This window comes from Crinia signifera, chromosome 4, assembly GCF_055691185.1.
Source record: "Crinia signifera chromosome 4, ASM5569118v1, whole genome shotgun sequence".
Taxonomy (NCBI): domain Eukaryota; kingdom Metazoa; phylum Chordata; class Amphibia; order Anura; family Myobatrachidae; genus Crinia; species Crinia signifera.
In genome coordinates, this window is record NC_139220.1 from 176,683,513 (window position 1) to 176,706,339 (window position 22,827).

General features: G+C 41.4%; 1 protein-coding gene across 2 annotated transcripts in view; it reads right to left on the reverse strand.

Annotated features, from left to right (window-relative positions):
- The window catches only part of SEMA3C (semaphorin 3C), a 184,159-nt gene that overhangs the window by 74,450 nt on the left and 86,882 nt on the right, over positions 1 to 22,827 (reverse strand). For both annotated transcript variants that reach the window (XM_083183068.1, XM_083183067.1), the window contains exons 5-6: positions 13,036 to 13,155; positions 910 to 1,000 (exon numbers count right to left, since the gene is read on the reverse strand). In XM_083183068.1, the coding sequence (XP_083039194.1) occupies positions 910 to 1,000; positions 13,036 to 13,155 (211 nt within the window). The remainder of the gene's footprint in view (positions 1 to 909; positions 1,001 to 13,035; positions 13,156 to 22,827) is intronic.

Consider the following 22,827-nt stretch of genomic DNA (forward strand, 5'->3'; position numbering starts at 1 on the left):
TAATTTGTAGTTGCTCACTGCAAGTTGCCATAGCAATATGTTATTTGGCCCAACATACCATTATACTATCTTCAATAAAAAAAAATGTATCTTACATAATGGAAATGTTTGTTTAATGCTATTTCAGTGCCTTAAATTACCGTGCCTACTTGGAAAAGCACAGAAAAACACTTACGATAAAAGGGCTGGTCCAGTCTAATCTAATAGACTAATAGGATTAGTAAATCAATAAATAACATTCCCAACAGTTAAAATATACACAAAATATATATTTTTTTAAATGAAATTGATGACATCTACACCAATTTCTAAAATACTCAAAACAAATACAGTAATATTTGTGATATTCAAATAACTGAAACCTTAGAAAGTACAGTTTATGGCCACTATTTACTTGTTATAAAAATTATTGTTCTAAGTTCGATAAACAAAAATGTTTTAACACGTGCATTTCCATTTGTGGCAAGAGGGCTGCAGACCTGTAAAATGTTGGAACCTGCCTTGATATGAGAACCACATATGCTGTGTTTGCAAACTGCTTAATCAGTACTGGACTCCCTAGATGTAAAGGGAAAATAAAAAATAAAAGCATCTTGGAGGGCAATCATTTCTAAATTGAGAATACCTACTTTAACAAAACATAGAAACATCCCGGAAATATCTCCCAATATTAAGCCTGGTAAATTGATAAAGTGGCCAATAATAACACACTAGCCAATCAGCTCCTAACTGTCAAGTCACAGGATGGGTTTGAAAAAATCAACAGTTATAAGCTGTCTGGCTGCTGCATTATCACTGCCCATTTAATCCCTTCACCGGGCTTAATACATCTGCCCCACAGTAATTAAAATACATTTAATTGACCATATTACAAAATTATGATTTGCTTATTAATATGTGTATACTTACTGATCATAACAGAAACAGTGTTTACTTTTGGGTTAAAAGAGCAGCGTCCTTTTCCAGATTCATTCTTGTAATCAATTAAAAATATGCGGTCCTAAAAAATCAAGTAAGAAAACTGTAAATTGGTAAAATTTTACATGAATAAGACAGTTATGCAGATCACTTCCAGGTACAAAGGTATGGTATTGTAATACTTCAGTTAGGCTCTAGTCTGGTTTCTGGTCTATCAATGCTGATTTTCAACAGAAACAAACTAAAACATATTAATGAGTGACTGCAGTTTATTGCAACACACTCTGTAAATGGAAATCCCAAGTGATTTAACGTCACTGAAAAGCTACAATATATAATAGTTTTCTTGCCAACAAATCTATAGCACATGCTTTTAAATAGCCTTTTGTTCCTAAAATCATGAATAGCGTCTTTGATTTTTAGCGTGACTGTGCAGAAAGAATGTTTCCTGTGACCTTTCCTATAGTACATTCTTGTAGTGTCAGACGTAACCTAGTGCAGAGGGCAGATTAGTAAATGCCTCCAATGTTCCCTAATAGAAGAGGAATTCATCATTACCAGGCAGTATGTGCATTTGCAATTTGGATCAGGCTTGGTAGACACAAATGGGAGGTCGGAGTTTAAACTAGAACTTGGAAGAAATCTGAGCCAAAGAGATTTTTCACCTTTAAACAAATTTGATTAGATTTACCAAAATAAAAAACATCTCACCTCTGGCCTTTTATGATTCACAGAGACCCTTAGCTGATCCAACAATGACCAGGCTTGTCATCGAAAACCACAGCCAAGCTCTGATGATTGCATAGGCATTTTTTAAACACAAAATGCATATTGCAGGAAGTAAAATAAATTAACCAGCATGCAATGCAGCTACTTATTGACTAGTAAACAGCTGCCACTTTTTCCTACATATTGAGCCTGACTCATATGTGGTTGTTCTTGCTATTGCTATCTTTTTCCACATGCATTTGCAATTATAAGCTAATATTGACAGAAGGTAGCCTGAACATAAGGACGTCCACTGCTGTCAATTTATTTACATCTGGCAGCTTAAAATTGCTGCACTATGAGTAATATGTCACATGTCATATCACAGAATCTGAGTGCCTTTGTAGGTGCGCAGGCTAAGTTGGTATACAGGGATGCAGAGGGCCCACCAGTACCAAGTAAGATTACAAATACTAATTTATGCACACCCAGAATACGCTGTCTGAATGGTAATGACAAATCTGCGCTCACCCCCCAACTTCCTGTTACCACCCCCCAAACGCTCTCTTCCCGTCACTCACTTTGCAACTAATCCCTCATTGGAAGCTGCATCGCAATTCACTCGCTGGGTGTGCGCATGGCCGCTCGGGTGCATACGCAATAAGAAAACATCCACCGAATTGTGTACAATGGCAGCTTAGTGACTGTATCTGAATGATGTCCATAATGTAGACTTGTATGTAGATCATATAGGCCAAAATATAAGGCAATAAGGATAGATAGACAGCATACTGGTTCCAGATTATTAAAACATGCTGCTTGCAGCATCCCAAATCCATCCCTTGTACAAACATTGCATATAGAACAAGTGCGAAGGACATCAGTTTCACCAGTAAACAACAGCCAGAATGTATTGCAGATCCCATATGACCACTTTTCATGCAGAATCCATATGACCAGAATTTGTACCATGTTCCATGAATTAAACCAAAATATGATATAGATCCATTGTAACCAGTATCCATTCATCAGTACCCAGTACCACTTTGCCAATCAGTGGAATCCTTATTTTAACAATGTACAACTACAGTAGCCCAGCTCTACCTCCACTACTATCGGTGTTCTTGATACCGCCATCCAGTGGGGCTCCACAATCTGCCCTTATGACTAAGCACACAGGACTGTTTCTGGTAAGAATATCTCCATGATCTCAAAGAACCTAGTACAGGGGTAGCTAACTCCAGTCCTCGAGAGCTACCAAGAGTTAATGTTTTCCAGGTCTCCTCACAGCATCACAAGTGAAGTAATTAGCTCCACCTGTGGATCTTTTAAAACGTGTCAGTGAGTAAATACTACACCTTTGTAGGTGGGCTGGAAAACATGAACTGTTGGTAGCTCTCGAGGACTGGAGTTGGCTACCCCTGACCTAGTACAATATCTCAACTTGGCTGTTGATGATCCATAAAGGGTATACAGATTGCATTCATTCCAAAGTAAAGCAACCAGTAGGATACCTGGTAGAAATACTGCCTGGTTGGAACACTTACAGTGTTGGCTGCTCTCCAGGTCATGTTTTCCATGGCACTTAACAATGTGGCTGATTGGTTCTGCAGTGCTTTTGGTGTATAAAAATCAGAAAGTGCCTCTGGCTGCAGTGACAGCAGTAGCTGGTGTGAAAACTGCTGAACTAGGCAAATATTGGTATTTTTGTAATTTTTAAAGCTAATACAAAACTGCATGGTGCATTTAATTGTACCCAAAAACAAAGCAGAAATCAGCTGGTTTAAGTATATATCTAAAGGTCTTGGTGAAAAATACAGAACAATTGCAAAGACAATTAGCTATTTGTATTGTACAAGTTGCATTAAGGGAAAAACAAGTGTGAAAGGGAAGGCATACTTCCACATGAGGTGAATGTGGAAGATCCTGTCCAGTACTTAGAGCAGAATTAGCAGCAGGGCTAGTGAGATCAAGTCCGGGTATTCCGAAGATGTATTGTGAATTAGTGTCTAATTAACAACATCTGTTACTTCCTGTTATATCAGGGCTGGGCAATTGCGGCCCTCCAGATGTTGATGAACTACACATCCCAGGATGCTTTGCATTAGTTTTGCTATGTGGTCATGCTGAAACTGATGCAAGGCATGCTGGGATGTGTAGTTCATCAACATCTGGAGGGCCGCAATTGCCCAGCCCTGTGTTATATGTTTGTCCATAGCAGAGGGTCAGTGTTCCTAATGCATTTTAGGGGCCGACAATAGGCTGGAGGGAATGTGGGGATTACGTTAGGGATCCTCTGGAGTACCCTTATTGTGAAACCTGTGTGTTGCCTGCTGAAATCTGCCATTGCTAAGTCCTGTTTAAATACCTTGCTTTTAGCATACTTATATCAGTGTTTAAGAAACATGTACAGAAAATCTAATGGAAGCATCAGTGATAGTAACCCCAACCACATATGACTTAGGCCCCATATTTGCAAAATAATACAGGTATTTTCCGATATAAAGTCAGTATAAAAAGTATATTAAATTCATAAAAGTTCATAAAATGTTGAGAAATAGGTTTCAACTACTTTGATAGATTGTCAAATTGTATATTTATGCTAGTGAGTCTGTATATGAATTGCTACGATGCAGCAACTGTGGCTTTTCTCAAGTTCTGTTGTGCTTCATCTGCAACTTTGTACATAGGCATCCATAAACATCTATAATCCATGCGATACATTTTATATGATGCCTGAGCTCCATATGAATCTGTAGTGCCAGCTGTCTTTTTCATTTAAATAGTGTCTTACTTGCAAAATGGATCATTTAGGATGCACAAGCAGCTTATGCTGATTCAAATGATATGCCGTTCTATCTGCATAAGAAATGGAATGTTGCAGTTTCTTCCTGGAAAGCAGTGTGTAGTATTTCATATGCAGATACAGACGCAGTCACACACACTATATATAGGCATGACAAATATCATTTTAATCAACAGAATCCATTTGTGTATCATATTCACTTAGTTTTGCTAAATATACTATTTAATGGAAAAAAGTTGGAAAGTTTGTGCAGTTAAAGTTGTCGACCAAGCGCCTTTAGCACACTATGCGGTAAATTTACTAAGATGGTAATTCTATTGATACTGAAGATGGGATGTTGCCTATAGCAACCAATTAGATTCTACCTATTATCTTCTAGAAGGTGCTAAACAAATAAGTAGAATCTGATTGGTTTGCTATGGATAGCATCCCATCCAATCTTAGTAAATTTACCTCTGTGAGTGGTGTTTTACTGTGTCTACAATGCAAACAGAATTTTAAGAAGATGAAGGTGGGCTAAATCCTTCAAAAGATCTCAGTACCTCCAGGCTTCTCTCACTGGCCCTTATTCTAATCGGATCGGTACGGCCCGCGTGCGGCCGTACCGCCGATGTTTTTACTCTGCACATGCGCAGAGGTCAATCTGCGCATGTGCAGCCCCCTTCGCCGCAGACGGATTTCGTCCGCCGCAAAGGGGGCGTATAGGGGCGTGAGAGGCATCATGCCCTCATTTCCCTATGTGTACGCCCCGCGTTTCATGGGCGTTCCCATGCAAACGCGGGGCGTACGCATGGTAATGAGGCCATGACGCAACTCATGGGGGCGGAAAGCTGACGTCGCCGGATGTCAGCTTTCAGCCCCCATACAAGCTACCACACGGACGATTGTCCGTGTGGTCTCAGCTTGCGGGAGCTGCCGCGGCGTGCGGACCTGCCTTCGATGGTCGACGACCATCGAATGCAGGGGGCAGCTCCCACCATGGTGGAGGCGTAGCCTCCACCATTTTTATGCGGTTCGCCAGCCGTCCGTGTACGGACGGCCGTGGCGAACCGTAGGGTGGGCGGGGATTCGTCTGGTGCGGTCGGAGCCGCATATGCGGCTCGACCGCACCAACCAGAATAAGGGCCACTGTATGGTGTGTAAATGCTAGATACATGAGGACACACCTGTATGTATATGACACTTGCTTAGGTAGAGAGTCACCTCTATTTAATTTCTCCGTTCTTCCCATTTAAAAAAAATTGATGTGGATTGATGGCATTATTACAGATACCAGATACATCAACTGGCTACAGCATGGCTACAGCTATGCCAAAAGCAGTGTTGTCAACTAGGAGTTTGAAGACTTTTATCTCAAACTGTCTGCAACATTACAGATTCAACTACTGAGGGTGACTGTGGGGGAGTTGTATGATTAAGGCACATCTTGTGCCCGCTAAAGATGCTCTCAGCAACCAGAGTGAGATAGACAAATCTTCCCCCTCCAGCGATATCGTCAAGTCCCACTGCTCTTGGCAAATACACGCACACAAGAGATATCACAAAAATATGAGATATAATTTCTCAGTCAGCAACTGCTGGATACACATACTACAAATACTGTAGGTAATCCTGCCAATATATCAAAAGATTATTTTCTTTTTTTTAAAGTTGCTTTTGAAATACCATTGCCATACTACTGACACTGGTAATATATTTTCAAGTAGAAAAGTGATTTTTATCTATGATACCTGCTTTAATATGTCTTGATGATCAATACAAGTGTTAAATTTGCTGGAAGCAGTGCAATTAACACTTATAAACAAATACTACATCTCCCCTTGTATTACAAATGTTCATTTGGTTTTCATTTAACAGTAATATTTAACCCAATGCTCTCATTGGAACCCTTATGATTTATATAGTTCAGATCTGCCAACTTTTTTTTTTTTTTTTTTGACAGTTTAACCCCTTCCTGACAGAGCTAGTTTTTGCGTTCCTGACAGAGCCCTTTTTTTCAAATCTGACATGTCTCACTTAAGTGGGGATAACTTTTTTTTGCTTTTACTTATCCCAGTGATTTTGAGATTGTTTTTTCGTGACACATTGTACTTCAAATTAGTGGTAAATTTGGGTCGATACAGTCTGTGTTTTTTTGTGAAAAATACCAAAATATCGTGAAAAAATGGAAAATTTAGCGATTTGCAAAATGTTAAATTTTCTGCTTGTGAGACAAATAATCTTACCACTCAAAATAGTGAATAACTAACATAGACCATATGTCTACTTTATGTTGACATCATTATTTCAACTTCCTTTTAATTTTTTGGGACACTAGGAGGCTTACAATATGAATAGCAAATTCTCAAATTTTCAAGAAAATTTCAAACACTGATTTTTTTAGGGACCAGTTCAGTTCTGATGTGACTTTGAGGGACTTGTATGTGAGACACCCCCATAAATGATGCCATTTCAAAAACTGCACCCCTCACAGTATTCAAAACAGCATTTTGGAAGTTTGTTAACCCTTTAGGTGTTTCACAGGAATTAAAACAAAGTGTAGGTGAAATTTCAAAATTTCTTTTTTTTTGCAGATTTGCAATTTTAATACATTTTTCTAAGGAACACAGTACATTTTACTAGAGAAATGTGACTGAAAATTGATTCCCCCAATTCTTTTGTTTTCATAAATATCCTATATGTGGCCCTAGTGTGCACGGTGACCAAACCACAGGCTTCATAATAGAAGGAGCACCTACTTGATTTTGGAGCCTCCTTTTTATGAGATTATTTTTTAGGCACCATGTAGGTTTCTAGGCACCATAAGATGCTAAAAGTTAGGAACCCCCCCACAAGTGACCCCATTTTGCAAACTACACCCCTCAGGGAATTCATCTAGGGGTATAGTGTACATTTCAAACCCCCAGGGGTTTCACCAATTGTGGTACAACTGGGCAGTGAAAATGAAAAATAATTTTTTTTACACAAAAATACAGTTCTGGCTCCAAATTTGTCATTTTCAGAAGGTATGAAGGAGACAAAGCACCCCAAAATCTGTGCCCCAATTTCTCCCGAGTACGGCAATGCCTCACATGTGACCAAAAAATACCAGTTGGGTGCATGGCAGGACTCAGAAGGGAAGGAGTGATTTTTGGATTTTGCAGCTCAGATTCTGGTGGAATTTTGGTGGGTGCTATGTCGCATTAGCAAGACCCCCAAAGCACCAATACAGTGGAACCCCCCCACAAGTCACCCCATTTTGAAAACTACACCCCTCAGGGAATTCATCTAGGGGTATAGTGTACATTTCAAACCCCCAGGGGTTTCACCAATTTTGATACAAGTGGGCAGTGAAAATGAAAAATTACATTTTTTTACACAAAAATGCAGTTCTGGCTCAAAATTTTTCATTTTCAGAAGGTATGAAGGAGAAAAAGCACCCCAAAATCTGTGCCCCAATTTCTCCCGAGTACGGCAATGCCTCACATGTGACCAAAAAATACCAGTTGGGTGCATGGCAGGACTCAGAAGGGAAGGAGTGATTTTTGGATTTTGCAGCACAGATTCTGGTGGAATGAATGGTGGGTGCTATGTTGCACCAATACAGTGGAACCCCCCCACAAGTCACCCCATTTTGCAAAGTACACCCCTCAGGGAATTCATCTAGGGGTATAGTGTACATTTCAAACCCCCAGGGGTTTCACCAATTTTGATACAAGTGGGCAGTGAAAATGAAAAATTACATTTTTTTACACAAAAATGCAGTTCTGGCTCAAAATTTTTCATTTTCAGAAGGTATGAAGGAGAAAAAGCACCCCAAAATATGTGCCCCAATTTCTCCCGAGTACGGAAATGCCTCACATGTGACCAAAAAATACCATTTGGGTGCATGGCAGGACTCAGAACGGAAGGAGTGATTTTTGGATTTTGCGGCTCAGATTCTGGTGGAATTTTGGTGGGTGCTATGTCGCATTAGCAAGACCCCCCAAGCACCAATACAGTGGAACCCCCCCACAAGTCACCCCATTTTGAAAACTACACCCCTCAGGGAATTCATCTAGGGGTATAGTGTACATTTCAAACCCCCAGGGGTTTCACCAATTTTGATACAAGTGGGCAGTGAAAATGAAAAATTACATTTTTTACACAAAAATGCAGTTCTGGCTCGAAATTTTTCATTTTCAGAAGGTATGAAGGAGAAAAAGCACCCCAAAATCTGTGCCCCAATTTCTCCCGAGTACGGCAATGCCTCACATGTGACCAAAAAATACCAGTTGGGTGCATGGCAGGACTCAGAAGGGAAGGAGTGATTTTTGGATTTTGCGGCTCAGATTCTGGTGGAATGAATGGTGGGTGCTATGTGGCATTAGCAAGACCCCCGAAGCACGGTGAAATTATGAACCTAATATTCCATAGATGTGTGGTATATTTTAAAACACTCCTTTATACATAGGCCGGGTTTGTCGGGGAAAGTGTCACACTGGAAAATAGTTTGCTTTCTTATTCCCTTTTTATAGCAAACTTTGCACCTTTTTTGTGTCCTGCCCTTTTTTCCAGTGGAGGGGATTTCATCAGGAAAATGCTGCCCTGGTACAATACGGGGGCCAGTACTAGAAGTACTGGGGCCCTCTGCCTGCTGGTTCCCAAATATTAGGCCCTTTATGACTTCCTCTTGAAAGTGCATAAATGTCCCCCTCTGGCCGGTAGAACGGAATAGCACGTAAGCGTTATACAGTGCCATCTGGATGATATACACGGCCACCTTCTTGTACCAGATTTTTGTTTTCCGCAGGGCACTGTACGGCTTCAGTACCTGATCTGAAAGATCCACTCCGCCCATGTACCTATTGTAATCCAGGATACAATTAGGTTTGGAGGTGTGGGTACTGGTACCTCGTACAGGGACGGAGGTGGTACTGTCTCCGTGAATTGTTGTCAGTATAAGGACATCCCTCTTGTCCTTATATTTGACCAACAACATATTTTCGTTGCATATTCCCCTGCTTTCACCCCTTCTCATTACTTGGGCAATGTGCGTTTTTGGGAGGCCTCTTTGGTTCTTGCGCACAGTACCGCAAGCTGCTGTACCTCTTGAACCAAGGGCCTTAAACAGGGGGATGCTAGTGTAAAAGTTATCCACATAGAGGTGATAACCTTTATCCAGGAAGGGGTGCACTAAATCCCAGACAATTTTCCCACTAACACCTACGAGGGAGGGGGGGCATTCTGGCGGTTGAATTCTTGAATCCTTCCCTTCATAAACCCTAAACCTGTGGGTGTACCCTGAGGTGCTTTCACACAGTTTATACATTTTTATGCCATACCTTGCCCTCTTACTGGGAAGGTACTGGCGGAATTTAACCCTTCCTTTAAAATGTATAAGGGACTCGTCGATACAAATAAATTTTTCAGGGATGTACACCTCTTCAAATTTGGCACTGAAATGATCAATGACCGGCCTGACTTTGAATAGCCGGTCAAAGGTGGGATCATCTCTGGGTGGGCACTGTGCATTATCGGTGTAATGTATAAATTTAAGAATTGTCTCAAATCGAGTCCGGGGCATGGCCATACGGTAAAATGGAGTACTGTACAGAACATCTGTACTCCAATATTGCCTAATTTCTGGCTTTTTTACTATGCCCATATGAAACACCAGACCCCAAAACGTCATCATCTCTACTGCATCTACAGGGGTCCACCTAGCAAATGATGACGTGGGGTTTTGAGCAATAAACTGCTGGGCATATAAATTAGTTTGGTCCACCATTAAATTTATAAAATCATCAGAGAAAAATAATTTGAAAAAGTCAATTTCTCTGAGACCTGTGGAATCAAATTGGATTCCTGGGATGGCCAAAAACTCAGGAACCTGGGGCTCAAAATTGTCTGGTGGTGGGGTCCATACTAGATCAATTATTGGGGGGGGGAATCTCAGCTGATCTACGGGGGCGTCTTTGAGGGGGTCCCTCATCACCAGAGGAGGAAGAGGAGCTTAAGACGAATCCTTCAAATTCCCCGCTTGCATCACTGCCTGTGTCAGAGTCAGAGGCAAGCATGGCATATGCCTCCTCCACTGAATACATTCTCCTGGATGACTGGGAGGACATTTGGGAGGACATTTGGGAGGACATTTGGGATGCCATTTTTATTTTTGTGTTACTGGTAGTGAAATGTTTCAACACGTGTATAGTGTAGGGGGGGGTACAAACTTTATTTCAATCCGGGGGGTATGTAGTGTGTATGTGGTGCAGAAAAAAAAAATACTTTATACCAATAAAAAAAAAAAAAATGAAGGGGTTAAAAATAAAAAATTGAAGGGGTTAAAAAAAAAAAAAAAGGTCCTGCGCCAAAAATTGAGCACAGATGTTGGTCAGTAACGTCTGTCACTGAACAGCGCTCAAAGGCAACAGGAATCTGATCAAAAAAAAAAAAAAAATTGATCAACCCTGTGCCGAAAAAGCTGATCAGTGATGTACGTCACTGATCGGCGCACAGTGGCCACAGGACACCCACAAAATCAGTGTGTGTAAAAAAAAAATTAAAAAAAGACCCCACAGCACTCACAAAAAAAAAAAAAGGTGATCAGTGATGCGACACTGATTACCAGTGAGGGACAGCAGGTGCACAACCTTTGGTGCAACTGACAGTGCAACTGGCAGCAACTGACAGGTATATATATAAAAAAAAAACCTCTGCGCCCCCAAAAAGTTGCTGATCAGCACAGATATACTGATCAGCACAAAAGGGGGGGTAGCAGACACAAAATATACACTCTCTATCACTATCTCTCTCTATCTCTCTCTATCTCTCACTATCTCTCACTATCTATCACTATCTATCACACTGCAGCAGCAGCACTGACAGTTATATGTATAAAAAAAAACCTGCACCCCCAAAAAGGGGGGGGTAGCAGACACAAAATATACACTCTCTATCACTCTCTGTCACTATCTCTCTCTATCTCTCTATCTCTCACTATCTATCACTATCTATCACTCTATGACACTGCAGCAGCAGCACTGACAGTTATATATATAAAATAAAACCCCTGCACCCCCAAAAAGGGGGGGTAGCAGACACAAATCTCTCTATCTCTCTACCTCTCACTATCTATCACTATCTATCACTATCTATCACTGTATGACACTGCAGCAGCAGCACTGACAGTTATATATATATAGAAAACCCCTGCACCCCCAAAAAGGGGGGGTAGCAGACACAAAATATAGCTCTCTCTGTCACTATCTCTCTATCTCTCTCTATCTCTCTCTATCTCTCTCTCTATCTCTCTATCTCTCTATCACACTGCAGCAGCAGCAGGAAGTCTCAGGAAGTCAGATCCAGGAAGCGTCCAGCACGCTACAAGCAGTGATAAGGTGATCAGGTAAGGTATTTGCAAGGATCAGGTAAGTATTAGCAAGGATCAGGTCGGTATTCACGGCAGGCAGGCACGGTGACCGTTCTGCACGCTATTCCAGACCGGAATGGCGTCTGCAGCGCAGTCACCGTCAGTTTAAATGTCGCGCCTTGGCTGTGATTGGTCCGTGGGTCCCACGGACCAATCACAGCCTTGGGGGCAGGTGGGGTGAGGGTGGGGTGAGGTGTCATCGTCACCGATGACCCCCTCATGCCCCCTGACGCCCGGCGGTGATTGACACCTGTGTTACCGAGCGTCCGATTCGCTGGTAACACAGGAAAACGCTGTGAATGGCTGTTCACACTGAACAGCCAATCACAGCGATCGCCGACGGGGGGGCGACATCGCAGCCCCCCCTGGGCATGCAGGGACATGTCTGCTGTCAGGGACAGCAGACATCGTCCCTCTGTCACTGCGTCTCGAGACGCAGTGACAGTTTAAACTCATGACGTACATTTATGCCATGTGTCGGGAAGTACCTCCCGGCCATGACGTAAATGTACGTCAAATGTCGGGAAGGGGTTAAGAAGCTATTTTCACACACACACACCCTTATGGATGGAGCAGCTAAGACATAATATCAAATATTCTGTCTAATTCCCTCAAAGTGTACAGTATGTGTGAATATTTTCAAATGTAATTTTGTCCCTTTATACTTTAAGGGGCCATACCATAACCAATCGTGTACATGAACACCCAATATAATGCCAGAAGAGAGAGTAGTTACATGTATGTAGAATTACATTATTTTATATTGTATTCGTTCCACATTCTTAAACACTTAAAATTAAGTCTATGATTTTCTTGACACAATATATAATTATAAGGCATATATATATATATATATATATATATATATATATACACATATGTATATGTGCACACACACATATATATATTATACACATATATATATATCTAATTGCATAGGTGCGGCACTCCAACGATGTGCAGATGGGAAGGGGGTGCCCGCCGATGTACACCTGTCCTGCAGGTGCGTATTTGCAGAGATTCAGACGGCGGCGGCACTCGCAGGTCAAGAAAAATACCCTGGTCTGCTGACTATTTATTTTTCTTGACCTGCGAGTGCCGCCGCCGTCTGAATCTCTCCATATATATATATATGCATTTTTTTTAGACATCTATACTTCTGGACGACTTATCAAAAAAAGGTTCTAATCCTAATCATGACACCAGTCTGTACCTCGGACCTGCGGCCTCGGTTGACGTATGTACAAATAGGACTGAAGGCTCCACTTCCGCAAATGAACAAATGAGTTCGGTTGAAGCTCTGAATCACACGTACAAAATTACCACAGCCATGCTGGAAAAAAAAGAAATAACAAATAATTAATATACTAGTAATGCATAATATATTCAATGTTATATACAGTATTGGTTTAGTAGTAGATCATGTACAGTAATACCATAATAATATAGTCAATACAGTGAAAATGTTTACTACAACAAGTAAAGTATGTGTAAAGACACGCAAGTTATTGAAACTTCTGAAGAAGGGGAACTACAGTATCTTCCCTAATGTTTTGTGGATTGCAGATCAGGTGTAATTACTTTTTTAGCTTCATGCAAAATCTGTAAGAATGTCTGCGCATAATAATAATGGTTCACTTCCTGACAAAGCACTTAGGAGTAATAGTTCAATTCTTCACAAATGAGAAGACACTGTGTATGGCTGCACCATGCTGGGGTTATATAATGGTCACATCACAGTGCGCGTGACCTCCACAACTACTGTATGTGTGGCCCCAGCTCAAACAGTGGCATGTGACTGACAATTTAACATCAAAGTTCCTATACATGTTACCAATAACACATGACCATTCATTTAATAAAAAATCAATATCATAAAAATTATATTTTGGCCTCAATATATTAATTCAGGGTGGATTAAGTGTAGCGCTTGGCCCCTTCGGTGCTGGGTGCGGCGGTATAAAGAGTAGGCAAGTTTTGGTGTTTCACTCTTTATACCGCCGCACCCAGCACCGAAGGGGCAAAGCGCCGTGAATTACGTACCCCCAATTGGACCAGTCAACCAATAAGTGAAGCAGCTAACCCCGACCATCGGGTACAGTGCGCAGGGACCCAAAAAACCTAACGCTCAATATATTAATGTTTCAAGATAAAAGTATTGGCTCTTGAGAGATGGTTGACATTTAGATCAAACATCGACCTCTGGTTATCGATATTTGGGGAAAATTGGTGTTTAATGCCTATTTCTAGCTACTCTAAACAGGTCTCCCAGCTTGCCACAAGTCAGACTGAGTATGTAAATTGTTTTTAATCCATCCATTTTATTCACCGTCATCACACCGCACAGTATGATCCACACTGAATAAGATAATTCAAGCAAATCAGTCAGCAAAAGAGATTATTTTTGTAAGCATTGCAAAATAGTAATACAGAGTTTCATTAACTTTATTACACTTTTCTTTTATATTTTGTACCTGAATTCTGAAGCTATGCCGTGAGAGAAGGGGAGAACTTAGCCTCATTGTGCGCTTTAAAATAATTTGTTAAAAAGGCTCTTATAACAGTGTGTGTGTGGCCGCCTGCCAGAATGTCTGAGATCATTACAGATTTGCCATCTTTAGAGCTGGATTTGATGGCGCAATGTGCCCCAGTAACATGTATATTTCTAGCAGGTCTGTATTTTGGGATTTACTATGCAGTGTGATAATGGGCCAGTTTTAGGTAAAGTTTGACCTACGAGCACAGTCACCTCTTCAGGCAAGCTTATCATATTCCAGAACCCCCACATAACCTCCAGTAGCAGTCATATCTAAATGCATCCCATCAGGACTGTCTTGCAATCTGGTGGGACTGCCTTGCTATGGAATTGTTATGTATACCTTCTATTATATCTATAGATTGTAAGCTGCGAGCTGGGCCCTCCTACCTCTATGTTGGTTTGTTACTACCCAGTTTGTTTGATCACTGCTTCCTATTGTAAAGCACAACAGAATTTGATGCACTCTATAAGAAATTGTAAGTAAATAAATAATAATAAATTTAGATGCAAAATATTAAGGTCCAAGTGATGGGCGGAAATTGAGGTGACCCAGGTCCATTATACTAGTCTTGTATATATAAAACTTGTGTAAGGTTGTCCAATCTCGAAGTGTGCAACGATAGTCCTTAAAGCTTGCCGCAAGAGAAATCACCCCATAGGGTATGTATGGGAGCAGAGGTGGTTGCAAGTCAGAACAATGGGGAGTTGGAAAGGGGTCGGAGCTGACATGGAGGAGGCATAGCCACATTAGAACAGAGGGGTGGGGGTTGTTGGAAAAGCAATGGAGGACAGCTTGGAGGGGGCTGGTCTGGTCAGACGGCATGGCTAGGCAAGGTCAGGCACGAAGTGACCAGGCATATGCTGGGTCTGTTATACAGTACTAGTCATAGTTGCCGACTTTTTGGCTGCCCTCTCTGGGAGAGGGTGTGTGTGTTATCCCCGGGAGAGGAAAAGGGGCAGTTCATGGGGGGAGCCACGGGGTGGCTGCCCTATTAGGGGCATGTCCATAGTGATCTAATCATTTTAGCCCCGCCCCCCACCATGCAATGCCTATATTTCAGGCATTGCGCGGCGGAGGGTGGGGTTAAAAAGCTGCGATTGCGTCATTTGACCTGGGGACCCCCCACCATGTGGGGGTGTCCGCCAGCGATGGAGGACAATGCGGGAGGGTTGCCCCCCTTTCCGGGTAGGTAATCCTGGTACTAGTATATATTTATATGAATCTTAAGAAATTTAAATACTACACGAAAATGTATTTTGTTAGATCTTATACCGAACATTCTCACAGCAAAGTAAACCTTTTTAAATATATTGTTCAAAAAAAGTCTATTTCCAAACAAATAGCCCTGTAAATCAGGCAGTAGACTTATATGATATGATGACTATATATATCAGATATATATAGTCATCAGATACAATTTGCCAAATGATTTTCCAAAATGCCATTAACTTCATAATGGATTGGTGTGTGTTTCTGATGATTTTCACGTTAGCAGATGATAAATTACACAGTTACCATAGGCCCATTCTGCTAAATTGCACATGTACTTTGTGAATTAACACAGATTTTACGCACTGGTTATTCTGACATTGCCCTTCTATAGACAATACGAATTTTAACCATTAATGACTAAACTGAATTCCTGGAAGCATCCAGAGGTAATTACATACACATCTATCCATTTAGTCAGTGGTTTTTTATCAAACCTGGCCAACTTATTGTCTCTATTTAGTGGATATTTAATGTTATTCTGACTATGGTTCTAAGTAGTACTGTACATAATATATATATATATATTTTATGAAAGTCGTGCCTTCACCTATAGCTGTCATTTTGTTCTTATTCTACTGTCAGTAATAGTAGCAATAGAATGAAACAATAAAATAAAAAGCTCTTATTTTGGGGAGAATATACCAGAATTACTAAATGATGTGTGATAAGCAACTTTTGCAACACATACATACATACATACATACATACATACGTGGCAATACGGATGGTGTAATGGTTAGCATTACTGCCTCACAGCACTGAGGTCATGGGTTCAATTCCCGCCATGGCTCTAACTGTGCGGAGTTTGTATATTCTCCCCGTACTTGCGTGGGTTTACTCTGGGTACTCCGGTTTCCTCCAACAATCCAAAAATATACTGGTAGGCTAATTGGCTCCCAACAAACTAACCCTGGAATGTCTGTATGTGCGTGTACATGTGGTAGGGAATATAGATTGTAAGCTCCACTGGGGCAGGGACTGATGTGAATGTTCAAATATTCTCTGTAAAGCGCTGCGGAATATGTATGCGCTATATAAGAAACTGTTAATAAATAAATAAATATATGTGAAATTTTATTGAATGAGTACAATGTCCACCTACAACATTGTAGACTCTGGGGAAAGCAATTCACTGGAACCCATACACACCTTTTCATGGGAACAAATAAAAAATAATTAGAACATACCTCTCCGGCACCATCTTTCCACGTTTCATCCAGTGAATGGCTGTCAACACTCTGATTGGGGAACAGATCTATTTATACACCAGTCAGCATGCCGACAGCCCATTACTGTTCTGTTGCAGACTGCAATGCAGGTAGGGAATGCGGTATCGCTGCAATTATTGTGTGACCGTGACCAATCCCTGCTCAGAGGCATCTATAATTGTGAGGCTGTGGTGAGCTGCCCAGTGTGTCTATTTGTTAATATTTGGCCTTGCTACCAACTGCACTAAAAACACCATGGTCCAAATGTAATAGGGTGAGATTTTCAGAAAGTGAGAGATTTTGGGAGAGTTTTCCCATGTTTTTTAAAGCAGCAATCAATTACATGGCAAAATCAACCTGATTTTGCAGTGTAATTGATTGCTGCTTTAAAAAAAAGGGGAAATCTCTCCCAAAATCTCTCACTTTCTGAAACTCTCACCCTATTACATTTGGCCTATGATCTCTTAACGGGAGAGTGTCCACAGGGGAGATGCAGCTGATCATTTAGGGATACTGGACCAATTCACTTTTTGCCATTCTATGTGAAACAACGCATCACACCCAACTCCCACCCATTTCAATAGGAAGTGGATGCAAGAGGCTCATCTTTTCTTACAGGAGTCTATGGAAAATCCCATAGTCTCCCAGAAATTTTGGGAGAGAAGGTAGAATTATCTTTATTAATATTTAACTTCTTTCCAGCTCTGACCTAATTGGCTGGTTGAGCTCCTTCCCAGCTGTATCTTAATAACTAGCTGGAACTAGACCAATGTTCTCTTCCCTAAGTCTGACAGCTCCCTCTTGCCCTATATAAACTCCTCTGTGTGGGTTATTTCGTATTTTGCATAATATTTTACTTTTATTTTGTCTTTTTTTTTTTAGCTCTCTAATAACTTACATTTCTGTGATTTCTAAAATAAAAATAAGATAAAAAATGTGACACAGCTTGCCAGTTTTATGTTGGCGTAAATCATCTCAGAACTCATATTAGCATGTTACAGTGAACTTGTAAGCATGAGAAGAACAAGAGAGGTTTGGTTCTCATGTGTTAGTCACTGGTGGAAAATTGGATTAACATATTATTTGAAGTGAATGCTCTGGTTCAAAATAATTAAGTGCTCTTTTGATATACAAAAATCCAGAAAAAGCTTGCATAGTTCATCTTTTATTAGACAGTATTAAAACAGTAAAACCTTTAAGTTGTGTGTGAAGATGAAAGTAATAGGACGTAAAAAATAATAGATTGTGTTCCAACTCATATAACTATTATATAACTTATAAGCCCGCCTAAAGCAAAAACTTTGAAAACTAGTTGCCTCTGTGTGTGTGTGGGTGAGATGTATTAAAATACAACGCCGCCCTTCGCGGCCCCCCCGCCGCAATGCCAGCGCATATGTACTAACATATGCGGTTGGCATCGCGGTGCGGTGACGGAGGCCCCCCGCGATACCTGTACTGTGGTGTGCGGGGGGGTCCCCGTCACCTTCCTGCCGCCTACTGCTCCCCTCACGCCGGGGACAGCTAAGCAGGCTGTCCCCGGCGCCTCCTCCTCCCCCTGCAGCCGGAAGGATGTCCGGCTGCTTCACTAGGGGGAGGAGGGGTTTACCTTCCGGGGTCCAGGAGTACCCTTCAGGAAGGTAAGCCAGAGGGGGGGTCGGTGAGGCGGCGGGTTTGCGTCAGCCGAAAAGAAGCCCATAGGCTTCTATAGGGTATCGCCACCCAAAGGTGGCGATACCCTACAATGCGGTATCGGTGCGGCTGGGTTTTGATACATCGGAAAATGCGGTAAAACCGGGGTTTTACCGCATTTTCAGTTTAATACATCTCGCCCTGTGTGTGAGAGAGAGAGCAATGTAGTTTCACTCACTGTCAACAGATGGCAGTGTGATGGAGACACACTATATATAGATATAGATGATCAGGTAAATTACATTCCACGGCATCAAAAATTTGGAATGAATACGCTACTTTATTTCAATAAGCTGTTTAAATTTAGTGTCACATACTGTACCAGCGGTACTGTACCAGCGGTTGCTGCATCAGGGTCGTGTATTGTGGGAAAGAAGATATTTAGCTTGATGTAGTAGCATGCGAGAAGCCGGAGGTTAACGAATTTAGCCCCGATTCGGACCTGTATGCAGCCCTGTCATTTATTGAAACACTGCGCATGCGCCGGGTACAATAATGATAGGAACACAGATGTGCTGCACAGTGCCCGTGTACACAGGATGGGGGCACAGATGGACTGCACAGTGTAAGTGCATGCTGGGTGGGACTACACAGTGCCAGTGTACACAGGATGGGGGCATAGATGGGATGCATAGCTTTAGAGGAACCAATATGGTGCACAGTGCCAGTGTACACAGGTTGGAGGAAGAGATGGGTTGCTCAATGTCAGTGTACACATGGTTGGACTGCACAGTGCCAGTTTATATAGACAGCAGGACTCCTAGTACAATCACTAAAGAGGTGAAGCTGGCTCAGAAGGATGCAGGCAGTATCCCAGCCATCAGGATACCAGGGTCCAATACACCAACTGCGGTCAGAATAAGGATTAGGATGCCGATGCCAGAATATCGTTGGCCACCATCCTGGTCGGTGAGCATGCTGGGTGAGATAGTGTGCGGCCGGGGAAGGGGGGGTTAGGGTTAGGCACTAAGGGGGTTATTCTAGTCCATTCTTTCTGACAAAATCCTTCTTAGATGGACAAAACCATGTGCACTGCGGGTGGGGCAGATGTAACTTGTGCAGAGAGAATTAGATTTGGGTGGGGTTTTTCTTCAAAGTGAGATCTATATTGAAGTGTAAAATCATGCAGTCAGTATTTTCCCTGCACAGAAACAAAATAACTCACCCAAATCTAATTCTCTCTGCACATGTTACATCTGCCCCCCTGCAGTGCACATGGTTTTGTCCATCTAAGAAGGATTTTGTCAGAAAGAATGAACTAGAATAAACCCCTAAGTGAGGGGACTTAAGGTTAGGCTGTGGGGAGGGGAAGTTAGGGTTAGGCTGTGGGGAGGGTGGGTCAGGCCCTTGCAAGGTGAAGTCAGGGTTAGGCTGTGAGGTGGGGAGGTTAAGGGTAGGCAGTGGAATATGAGGGTTAGGGCACCAGCAGGGAGGGTTCCGGTCAGGCTGTGGGTGAGGATTATGGTTAGGCTGCTACAAAGGATGGTTAGGGTGAGGGGGAGGAATTGGTTGCTAACGGCAATACTGATGGGATTCTCTGTATCAGGATACCAGGGTCAGTGTTTCTTTGTGCAGGGATTTTTATATCAGCACAATATGCTTTACTAAAGGCCCCCATACACTACAATGATATGTCTGACCCTAAAATGGGATTTCCCTTGAACTTCCCCTGGACCTTCCCGGGAGTGATTCATTACGATTTTGTACTTTGGTATCTTTTTTGCATAAGATATATCTCATGCGATTGATCATGCCATGATATATGGTATACAATTGTACCATAAGATATATCTGATGGGCTGAATAAGGGGCTAGACTAGAGGGACCGGAAATGCCAGTCAAACTTCCTCCGATATATCGCATGCACAAAGAGCACTCTGTTTTCCATCCGATTCCATGCGATTCCGATGAATCAATTGCGCAGTACCAGCGATCTAGGGGCTCCTATTAGACACTCACGGAACCATGCATCAGGTCAGTTCAGGGGGAAAATACATACAATTTGCCACTTTACAAACGATATATCAGCCCGAAAGGTCGTAATTGAATAAAATTGTGTAAAATCATTGTAGTGTATGGGTCCCTTAATACTCACAAATATGTATACTGCCTATTAGTAAGTAAAACATGCCTCCAGTGCTGCAGTACCACAATGGCATTCACTTTTGCTGCATTTCTGGCATCGTCTAACCCAAGGGATGCCCAATCAATGTACCCTAAAGCATTGCTTTATGTTTTCTTATACATCTTCTCTCACTCCCTGCTGCTCATGGTCAATACAAATTTCTAGAGAGTAGGTTTAAGTGCAGCTACCATAAGCAGTAAAACAGATTAAATTAAAAGTATCCTAGCCAGTTGCCAGGGACATGCGGTGATGTAAATGGCTTAGGAGTCCCTGGCAAGTACCAGAGCCAGATTTGCACACAATTTATGAGCCATGGGGTACATGCCGGCATTATACACGTGTGCGGAAGTATATACTGCTGGAGATTTGCTGAGTTTTAGTAAGAGATGTGAAAAAAAGGTAGCCAGGTGAGGCACTGCCTCACTTGCCATAGACTTTTTACTCCAGAGTTTTGACTGTAAAAATTATTAGAATAATAAAAATAATATTTTGTTTATGCCTCACCCCACCGCACGCCGCTGCCAGTTGCTTCCCCTACTTTAAACTGTGAAAGCGATACAATATAAAATGGATATATGAAAAAATATAACCAATCACTATCCGTGTAATAAGTGAGAAGAATGGAGAAGTGGACATCTTAACTAGTCCACATTTCTAGTCTTTTGCCTGCTTGAAACATCAACCTCAATCTGGTATAGCAATAGATTCACAATTGTTCTCTTCATTTGTAATTTACATTTAGTAATTTACTTCATTTAGTAATTTACAGTATTATTCTGTTTTTTAAAGGGACTATGGATACTTAGACAACTGATTTTTGATGATATTTTATGATAAAAGCTCCTTGGAGCAGGGCCCTCTTCACTCCTGTCTTCTTCTCCTGCATATCAATTACAGCTTTCTTACCCACCTTCTTCTCACTTGTGTTAATTTATCTCTACGACTGAAAACCTGCTCCTCTTTTTCCCTACATCTCAGCTGTATTGTGTACAGGAAGTGTGCTGCTAATTGTTACCTGTGCTCTGTTTTTGTTCTTCCGTTACTCTTATGTTTAGTTCTGTGTACCCTGTATTGTTCTAATTATGTGACCTATGTACGGTGCTGCGAACCACTTGTGGTGCCTTATAAGTCAAATGTAATACCAATAATAAATAAAATAATAATAAAAACCGAATCTGCAGTGGATGGGATAATCTAGGTGCCTCTAGCTGTCAAGTTTTATTCATACTCTGCTATGCTTTGAGTAATAAAATGGAGATAAAAGGTAATTAAAATATAATTCTATATATCTTTAGCAAGTCACTATCGTCAGGTATAGTACCAAAAGATTGGAGAATAGCAGAGGTAGTGCCAATATTCAAAAAAGGAAAAAAGGAAGATCCCGCTAATTACAGACCCGTTAGTTTAACATCAATTGTGGGTAAACTATTTGAAGGATTTTTAAGGGATGGTATCCAGGAATATTTAGATCATCACCGTCTACTCAGTACTAACCAACATGGGTTCGTGAAAAATCGTTCATGCCAAACTAATCTACTAGGGTTCTATGAAGCGGTTAGCAAAAACCTCGATAATGGAAATGCTGTAGATGTGATTTTCCTAGATTTCGCTAAAGCATTTGATACTGTCCCACACAAGAGATTGATTAATAAAATGGAGAACCTAGGATTGGGTGAAAATATCTGCAGATGGGTAGGGAATTGGCTATGTAATAGAGAACAAAGAGTGGTTGTGATCTAGGATGTAGTGCCCATTGTAATGTAGCTACAAAAAAGGCCAACAAAATTCTGGCATGTATTAAGAGGGGAATGGAAACTAGGGACTCAATGGTAATTATGCCACTATATAAAGCATTGGTGAGACCTCACCTAGAGTACGGAGTACAGTTCTGGGCCCCACACTATAAAAAGGACATCATAGAATTAGAAAAAGTCGAGCAACAAAGCTTATTAGGGGAATGGAGAATTTAAGCTACGGGGAGAGATTAAGCAATTTGGGACTATTTACATTAGAAAAGAGACGTTTAAGGGGGGACATGCTCAACATGTACAAGTATATCAAGGGCCAATATAAGGAACTGTCACACACCCTATTTTCTACTAGAAAGGAATCTAGGACGCGAGGGCATGAGTATAGATTAGAAGAAAAAAGATTTCATTCAGCTAGTAGAA